Raw genomic sequence first — 10,000 nt, 5'->3', positions numbered from 1 at the left:
TTCAATTGTCTGTTGTCATGTCGCCCAGCCACGGCGGCCATCGAGCTTCGAAACATTATTCTGGCTAGGGCTTTTCAAATGTCTTGTAATCATAATGTGTAAAAGTCAAAACATAAGATTTATAATGTTTTTTCCCCTCTGGATACGCTTTTATGGTCGTCAGAGAAATGTTCATAAGGGCGTCGGCCATTCTTCCAATAGTTTAGAGCCAGTTACTAAGTTACCACGAGTCATTACGAGGGAAGTGACGTTACGACTGTTGAAGCGTATTGACGTCTCTTTACTCTTGTTATTGATTTTAGACAGCCTTTTTTGTGAGACGTTCTCACTTAATTCCATCAATCAGCTATCAACGTTCAAGATTACACATAGTTTTTTTTGGGTTTTATTTTTGTGTTGGAACGTTAAATCTGGCTAGCAGATGTTTTGGGCATTTTGGCTAAACGTACAGCATACAGCTGTCTCAATCCCTCTGATCATAATGTTATTTAATGAATACATTTGCTGCGGAATCCAATCTCATAATGTGACGTCACAACTTCCTCCCTTCAGGTTCAAAACTCATTGGCAGTGTGTAACCAGTCCTCTTCCGGACAAAGTTGCGATTTTAAAGTTGAGCTTTTATATAGCGCAATATCCACTAAACGTACGCAAATCGCGTACAAAGCTTTCCTGACCAGCAGCAATGATCCCAATGGTTGAAGAATTGAATATACAATCACGATTTGTTTTCTTTTGTGGTCAATGACTTGTCTTTTGATGTCACTTTTGGTCAGTGTCAGGCCGAAGACAACGTAAACATGTAGCCAAAACTGGCCAAAAGATAACTAATCTAAATGTGACGTCATAAGGCACGTTCCAATGCGTAGACATTTTAAATTTATAGCCTGACACAAAAACCCACTAAGACCCATATTTTGAAGTCAGTTTTAGGTTTGTGGACCGCATAGTGAGTTGTCTTTAGTGGTGGTCAAGGAAATAAGTGATCCCATTGGCTAAACTGTTGAATACAACTCACGATTTGTTTTTGTTTTTTTTGGCCAAACATTTGTTTTTTGACGTCATTTGTTGGTCAGTGTCAGATCGTAGCCATCGTTAACATATTGCCTGACACTGACCAAAAGATGACATCAAAAGACATATTCAATAGTTCAACCAATTTGTTGGTTCCTTAAGCTCTACTAACAAAAACTCACAAGATATTGCGCAAACCTAAAAAAAATCTATAAGTCTTAGAGGTTCTAGTGTCAGGCTATAGTTAACGATGGCTACAGTCAGGTCATGAGTTTACCAAGGCCACGGTCAGGCTATAAGTTTACCAAGGCTATTAAAGGGCACAACTGATCACATTGGTTGAACTATTGAATACACCTCGCGACTTGTTTTCTTTTGTGGTTGTCGACTTGTCTTTTGACATCATTTTTGGTCAGTAACAGTCTATCTATAAGTTTACAAAGGCTACGGTCAGACTTTGTATTTACGAAGGCTACTATCGAGGCCTTCTAATTATAATGTTATACATAGAGTGAATGTATTTGCTTCTTTATTCAGTCCCTTGATTGGTGATATTTAGAGGGACCGAATAGCACGGTACTGTCATCAAAGCGTGGGCATGAGTTGGTGTGATAGTATTTGTCGTTCTCTCGTAGAAACCATTTAAGCCTTGAGAAATGTTTTTTACGTCTTTAGTTGTCCTTATGGCCCATTTAGACGTAGATACTTTTCGCACACAATCCGACGGACATAGATGAGACACGGTCGATGTGGGTCACCGTGAATCAACATAATATGTCCACAGAGAAGTTCCGTTTAGTCGTACAGTTAATTGATACGTGTCGGATCTGGGGCATCGTACTTCCGTAGTTAATCTTGGGAAACTTTGTGTGCTTGTATGTGTATGTTTGTGTGTGTAGGTGTGTATATGTATGCTTTCATGATGTGTAAATATTTTGGAACCCCTCCTTCCTTCCATAGTGTCATAAACTTCACTCACTAAATAGAAAGAGAAACAACGAGAGAGGGAGAGAGATAGATAGATAGATAGATAGATAGATAGATAGATAGATAGAGAGAGAGAGAGAGAGAGAGAGAGAGAGAGAGAGAGAGAGAGAGAGAGAGAGAGAGAGAGAGAGAGAGACTCCCCTTCCGTAGTTTGAACTAAAAGGGACTTCCGTGAAAACTAATCACCAACTAAACCTCTATGATCCGTCAACTCGAAGACAGGAAAATATGAGGCGGCTCCTGATATCAGGAGCTTGGACGGATATCCATCGGACGAGATGGAAATTCCTCGTTTATACCATCAGTCAGTTTTCGTGAGTTTTGGTAGTTACCCCATGATCCATTATCCACAATTTTTGGAAATCCGTCGGTCCGTGCACGAAAGGCCTGTACTTCGAATTGAGCTTTTATGATAGTACTATTCACTGTTTTGGACACAACTAAGGGACATAATCGGTGACAAACGAACTCCCCAAGTACATTGTAAAATTAATGCGTGTTTTATTTATTTCCAACAGATATCAACCGATTTATGAGAGATAATCAACGAAGTAAAAGAAGATGAAGGGTTTCATAATCTTGCTGGTAAGTTAGATTAAATTGAGATAAAAATATTTTGTTCTTTATATAGGGAATGAGATTAGCGGAAGAGTAGCGTCCCTTGATTGGACGTCACCTTACAGAGAGAACGTCAAAATGGTTTTGCGCATGCGTCTCTCTCGTCCTCGCTTTCGGTGAAGTGTCTCATGTCGCTTTCACTGGAAGCGAGGACGAGAGCATGCGCACAACCATCATGACGTTCTCTCTCTAATAACTTTTCCGCCGGTGACGTCCAATTAAGGGACGCTATTCTTCAGCTAATCTCATTCCCTATAACGATAATATAAGGAGCAAAAATGGCACAAATGTACAACTTTTCGGATTTATAAAACTTAATAAATAGAGGTGCAAAAATGAGACAATAAAATGGAGATAAAATATAAAGATAAAATAAGTAAATCGGACTCATAGATTCACTCCCTTTATCTTTACCTAAAAAACAACTTAAGCTTGATCTTTTGTATAGCACAATATCCACTAAACGTGCTCAAAGGGAATTCATGTGCTCTAAGGTGTGGTTGTGTAGTTTGTAACTGCATGTAATTGGAGACTTCTTTCTGGAGATGGAAATGACATTGCATTTCTCTAGATGACACTCCATGCGTCCTTCTGTTCCTAAACCGCCAGTTTATCGAGGTCGTGTTGCAGATGAACTCTATCTTCTGGTGATTTTATAACAAAGTATAGCAACTGTGTCATCTGCAAAAAGGCGGACTTTATATCCAAGAGCTTCTGCCAGGTCGATACTATGCAAAAGAAAGAGATTAGGACCAAGGAGTGAGCTTTGAAGAACACCAAATTAACTGGGACAGACTTGGATGATTCACCGTCGATGATCACTGACTTCTCTTCAATCATTGCATCGTTTTTGAACAGTCACAATTTATCGACCTACTTCAACTTGATTATGTTTAAAGTTTCATCATTTGATGACAATATTCACGAAATTGAAAAAAAAAGGTAAATGGAACCAAAAAAAAACAAACAAAACAAAACAATATAATAAATAACCACAAAAAATATATGGACGGTAATACCACCAACACATACAATGATAATAATAATAATAATAAAAATGATAATGATAATAATAATAATAATAATAATAATAATAATAATAATAATAATAATAATAATAATAATAATAATAATAATAATAATAGCACAACAGCAATAATATGTAGTATTGTTTTTGTAAATGAAGACCACGCTTATACCCCATTCGTTGACAATAATGAAGATGGGATGGGAATTATATCAAGTTATATTATGAACAGTTTTATTAACAATCTGTCAATTAACTAGATTTTGTCCAATCGAAACATGGAATTTGTGACATGCCCTCATACTTGCTCGGACCAACATTGCTGGTTGTTTATAAACAATAACGTGAATCTTATCTATCATTATTGTTATTATTTTTAAACCGTCAAACAGGTAACTAATTATCACACGATGTTCTCGACCATATTATAAACGTTTGAATTTACACATAGCTTTCTGTGTTGGTTCTATCGATCAAGCGGTAGAACAGTAGGTATTTTACTAAGACATATACCATCGTTAGTAAATCCTGTGTAGTTTGCTATGTCAACCGATAACTGCCATTGTTTACAGTATGACGTTTGTCCGATAGGCGTGACTTTCTATGTGTCTATTCTGTGTCAACAACTGCAATCTTAATCTTCCGAATTTTATGAATTACATTCATCGTCCAACACATCGGCAAAGAAAGGGGAGGGGAGCGGAAACAAAGATCCATCAAAGCACAACCGGAGACAGTGATATAATAATATAGAGACGCGAAACTTCTAAAGTGGCAATTGGATTTTAATAGCAGACAATGCGTATCTATGCCAAGTCGTGTCAAGTCGGTAAACATCTACTCGCTTATCATGTTTATATGTAATACAATTTAAATTTGGCACAGATTTTCGCAGCTTTCTATATTCAGTTGGATTCTTTCTTCTCCCTTAATTCTATCAGACTATATCCTTTCTTTCTTCTTTATCTTTCACTTGTGCCTGCTCCGTAATAGGATAGAATGGTCGTGACGTCACACCAACATTTCTGGTTCCTAAATCTTTGAAAGTGTGTATCTAATCAGTACTTAAGGGGACCCAATAATAAATAGGTTGCACTTCCTTGTGGTGGCCTAGTTTAGTGTCAGGACGTTTCGGCAGATTCTAAGAATCACGGGACGTAAAAGAGTGAGAACGGATGGTCTTTGTTGACAACCTGCATAAATTTAGACTAGAAAATAAAATGTTTTCACTCTAAAACCAGAAGAAGATCATTTACACAAGGTATGTATCCAGTCCTCGGGACGGGTGGTTTTACACTTCCCATGAGATTAGAACCGAATATTTTGACATCACACTTTTGTTCCCTATTTGTTACTTTGTCATCATTTCAGCCAATGGTCGTCGTGTCCACTATCGTGTTACTGGGCAGTGTATCTGGAATGGCCATTGACCAGCTGATCGCTAACGCTGGTGGATCGGGTAAGCAAGAAACTTTCATGATAATAATAATTTAATGAGAGTTTTTATATAGGGCATTATCCACTCGAAGTCTCAAAATGCTTTACAAGGGGTCCAAGGCCAACACCAACACTTAACATTTAGGACAGAACAGCTGTTAACGACCTGGTCTTCATTTTACACCTGAGTATGGTGAGAATATTTGAGTGAAGAGCTCTTTCCAAGGACTCAACTATGCGCCAAGCGAGGCTCGAACCCAGAACCTTCCGATCCAAATGCGAGTGTCATACCACTAGAGCACGTAGCATATCGCCGGCTTGCAGTTAACCAGTAAACTGGGATATTTGTACTTTGGAAAGACGGGTATTTAAAAATTTGGCCAGAAAACTCGTCCTTCAATTATTGATCAATTTAAATTTGAATGACCCTCATCTTGGGAAAAACTCTCAAGCCTAGGGACTTCGTCAAAGACCTAGCCGGGGTCCCGGACTTGTGAGTTTTTGCCAAGGTGGGGGTAATTTAAATCGATAAATATTTGAAGAGGATCAAGTAAAGAAAGCTGGCTGCACTTACATTGAAAGCCAAATACAAGGAAGATGATGGCGTTGGCTGGGTCATGTGGCAAGAATAGGAAAAGGGTCACTTCCTAACACAAATCTATATTGGACAACAGATGGGAAGAGAAAGCAGCCGGGGAGACCCAAAGAAGCCTGGCGAAGGATTGTGGAAAAAACAACTTAAGGAAGCAGGCCTGTCATGGAATACAGACACCGTAAAAGCAACTGGCCGCAAAAAAATGGAGATGTCTGGTGGATGCCCTATGTGTCTCAAGGCCCGAAGAGGATTAAGTAAGTAAGTATGTCATTATGTAGGCTTGGTTATGTTTTGATCATGTTTGCTTACTAAGAAGAAGACGAAGACAAAAGAAAGGTTGGATGAGCAGAACTCTTTGAGAAGGCCAACAGTAGAGAAGAATGGCGGAAAGTGGTGAAATCTGCATCCCGTGCATCCCACCGACGATTATCAGATCATCGGATTAATGAATAAGAATTGATTTCTTCGGCCATGTCTATGATTTGAGAGTTTTTGTGGTCTAGTCGTATAACAGTAGGTTTCTGTTACTTGGTATTTTCAAATGTACGGGTAGTTGGCCTATCGCATAACCTCCAGACCTGATGGACCAGGATTAATTTCGGAGATTCACTCCTAGACTGGTTACCCTCCCGAGTTAGCGAGCCAAGTCTACCCATGGCTTTCTGTTGGAGTTTTCTTCCCTTAGACGATTGTTTCCATGACCGATGAGCTCCATTTACCCAGGTTTGAAATCAGAGTATCCCTTCTCCTAGGTGAATTGTGGTCTAGTGGAATGACACTAGCTTTCGGATCGGAGGGTCCTGGGTTCCACCCTTGCCCTCGGCGTATAGTTGAGTCCTTGGAAAAGGCTCTTCACTCACATTCTCTCATCATACTCAGGTGTAAAATGAGTACCTGGCCGTTACCAGCGTTGTCTTTGTCCGAAAAATTGTAATATCACCTAACAGGCGTCATGTCTCGTCCTATATGTTAAATGTTACTGTTGACCAGGGACCCCTTGAAAAGCGCTTTGAGCACATTTAGTGGATATTGCGCAATATAAAATCTGGATTTTAAAAAAATGAGCTCCACCTTCCAGAGTACGATAGTTAACTGGTTACATTGAAGCTTCCATTCTGTTTGATTTTTGTTATTGATTTCTTCGGCCAGGTCTCAGGTTTGAGAGTTTTCGTGGTCTAGTGGTATGTATGACACACTTCTTTGGACCGGAAAGTCCAGAGTCCGAGTCCCACCCACTATATGCGGGGAATAGTTGAGTCTTTGGAAAACGCTCTTTATTAAACATTCTTTTACTACGCTCACGTGCAAAATGAATACCAGACCGTTGTTTCTGTCGGGGAAAAATTGTAATATAGCCTAACAGACGTCATATCTCGATATACGTATTAAAAGTTGCTGTTGGTTAGGAACCACTTGTAACGTGCTTTGAGCAGGTTTTGTGGATATTGCCCTGTATGAATGCTCAAGTTAATTTATTTATCTAAAAACATTTTATTTTGGTTTATTTTAAATATGGAATGTTTTCCTTCAGAGACTTTAGGCCCATGGAGCCGGAGTTCATCCCGGTTTCTATTACGTGAAACGGACAACAGCAATTGCTCGCTACTCTTTGAATAGGACGCCAGTCTATCGCAAAGTACTTTCCGTTAGGTCTAAGAGACCCAGCTACCTATTCACTGCTGGGTAAACAGGGAGGTCAGAAAAAAATCTCTACTTTGTTTCTCTTTATTACTATTATCAATGTCGTAAATTCCTAGTATTACGACCTTGTGTTATTACATCTTTATAAAAGAGCAGGATACCAAACGGCGAACATTTCGGGATTAAAACCCATCTTAAGCCATCACAACAACAACAGCAACAACAACAAAACCCAATGAAAACAAGTACATCACTTAAAATCCAGATCACCGATAGAGAAATTAAATTCTTCTCACGTAACGTTAGAAATGTATATGAAGACCACAGGGGAAAAACGATCAAAGTCACATTTTTCAGCTTTTGAGAAAATCAAATAGTTTGGAAACCCATTGAAAACGCCACATGATGATATGAATTGAAATGAATGTGAATTACTAAACGTATATAGTTTGATCACAAGTCAGATGCACATAAAATACAAGCTCTTGGTCGATTTTAATACCAAATAAATGTAACATTATAACAGTAAGGGTCTTTCGGACTTTGATCGATTTTCCCCTGTGGCCTTCATATGTGTTTTCATTGGGGTTTTTTCTTGTTATTGTTGTTGTTGCTGATAATGTTGTTGTTGCAAAGGAAGAGATTTGAGCCCGTACCATTCCGTGTTTGGTATTTTGCTCTCTGTTAAAGCTGGTATATTCATTTTTGCTTATTTATTTTTACAGTCCAAAGCTTCCAGCGGCTTAGTATCACTTTTAATTCATCCTACAGAATCTGAGATGAGCGTTGACTTCGATGACGGGAGGGAAGTGGTCAAGCTGGAATATGATATTCTAATGTCGTATGACCAGTACAATGCTCTCCGACAAAGGTGATAGCAGTATTAATAATAATAATAATAATAATGATAATGATAATAATAATAATAATAATAATAATAATAATAATAATAATAATAATAATAATAATTATAATAATAATAATAATAATATATAATAATAATAATAATAATAATAATAATAATAATAATGATGATGATGATGATGATGATGATGATGATGATGATGATGATGATGATGATGATGATTAAAGGTCCAGATTGCGTGTACCATAAAATACACGGATATTTCATATTATCCAACGGAATCTAATCTCATGTAAGATCGATTATACTACAAGTTATTTTGATTTTTAAAAATCAAACCTCACACCATAGGTGAAATGTTATTTGCCCAGCCATACGGGAGGTTATAAAGACTGTTTTACATAACGATCCTGAACCAATGATGAAGGCTTTATGCTTTCGACAGTGACCAAATCCAGCCTTCAATTAGACGAATTCGACTCTCAGCAATGATGATGCCCTACTGCTGACCTATGTTCTGTGTATACAAGGCAATAACGTTTGCCAATAACCTCTCGTCACATGCACCTTAATTACAGACACCAAGAGGGCAACGCTGTACAAAACTATTCGCGATTTTTTCGAAGATAGGAAATTCCATTCACAAAAACCTCGTAGATTATGCCACAGAACGGGCAGCTGCCATGGTGGGGCGATATCGTGGCTATACAGCATTTCTGAAGGAAGCTGTGCGAAACATTTTATCAGTACATTGTGTCATCCACAGACAATATATTGTGGCTAAAATATCTTACCCAGCCATTGCATGAATCGCTGCACATCTCCATCGTGCAGTCAACAAAATCGCGCGTAGTCAATGCGCGTCTTTTCAAACAGCTTTGCGTGGAGAATAATGAGATGTGCTCGACACAGAGGTTCGATAGCTTTCTAAAGGGAACTGTTTTGTTCGATTATTTACACTATTCAAATCGTTGTCGAGTTTTTAAAGTCAATCAATTCTCCAATCACCGACCTGATCAACGAAATCAAAGATAACGTAACAGACTTGTCTGGTGTCTATGGAAAGTCCAACGAACTGAACTTACAGTTACCTTCAAGGTAATGACATCAACATTATCCACGCGAAATCTGTTATGTCCAGCTTCCTGTTTCCAGGCGCTCCCTCGAACGAAGATCATCATCATCATCATCGTCATCATCATCATCATCATCATCATCATCATCATCATCATCATCATCATCATCATCATCATCATCATCATCATCATCATCATTACCATTATAAACTCACATTTCTCAGGGTCCCGTTCATCCCGACATCACACCTTTGCATAATTATTTCATCCCAATTGTTTGATTGTTGTTTTATCTGATAGAGAAAATGGACAAAGGAAGAAAAGAACGGTGTCTATCAAGGATGGTCTATGGTATCCAAGTAAATGGGCTGATAACACTGTGTTCTACCAGTTCCTTCCACATTTCAGTAAGTTTAAGCAAATGGATACTGATAATAATGACGTTGATGATGATGATGATGATGATGATGATGATGATGATGATGATGATGATGATGATGATAACAATATTAATAATAATAATAATAATAATAACAATATTAATGATAACAATAAAAATAATAATAATAATGATGATGATGATAATAATAATATAATAATAATAATAATAATAATAATAATAATAATAATAATAATAATAAATAATAATAATATTAATGATAATATTAATAATAATAATAATGTTGATGATGATGATGATGATGATGATGTTAAAGATGATGATGATGATGATGATGATG

The 10,000-nt window shown here is 37.7% G+C and overlaps 1 protein-coding gene across 1 annotated transcript in view; it reads left to right on the top strand.

Moving 5' to 3' along the window:
* Positions 1-10,000, top strand: part of LOC144980235 (protein SpAN-like) — a 38,590-nt gene that overhangs the window by 1,469 nt on the left and 27,121 nt on the right. Inside the window, exons 2-5 of the mRNA XM_078927839.1 lie at positions 2,520-2,586; positions 5,018-5,105; positions 8,091-8,190; positions 9,561-9,667. Of these exons, the coding sequence (XP_078783965.1) occupies positions 2,563-2,586; positions 5,018-5,105; positions 8,091-8,190; positions 9,561-9,667 (319 nt within the window). The 5' untranslated portion in view covers positions 2,520-2,562. The remainder of the gene's footprint in view (positions 1-2,519; positions 2,587-5,017; positions 5,106-8,090; positions 8,191-9,560; positions 9,668-10,000) is intronic.

Source organism: Berghia stephanieae, chromosome 9, assembly GCF_034508935.2.
Source record: "Berghia stephanieae isolate SIO BIC M18660-M18661 chromosome 9, UCSD_Bste_1.3, whole genome shotgun sequence".
In the NCBI taxonomy this organism is placed as follows: Eukaryota; Metazoa; Mollusca; class Gastropoda; order Nudibranchia; family Aeolidiidae; genus Berghia; species Berghia stephanieae.
This window is presented reverse-complemented; position numbering and strand designations above follow the sequence as displayed.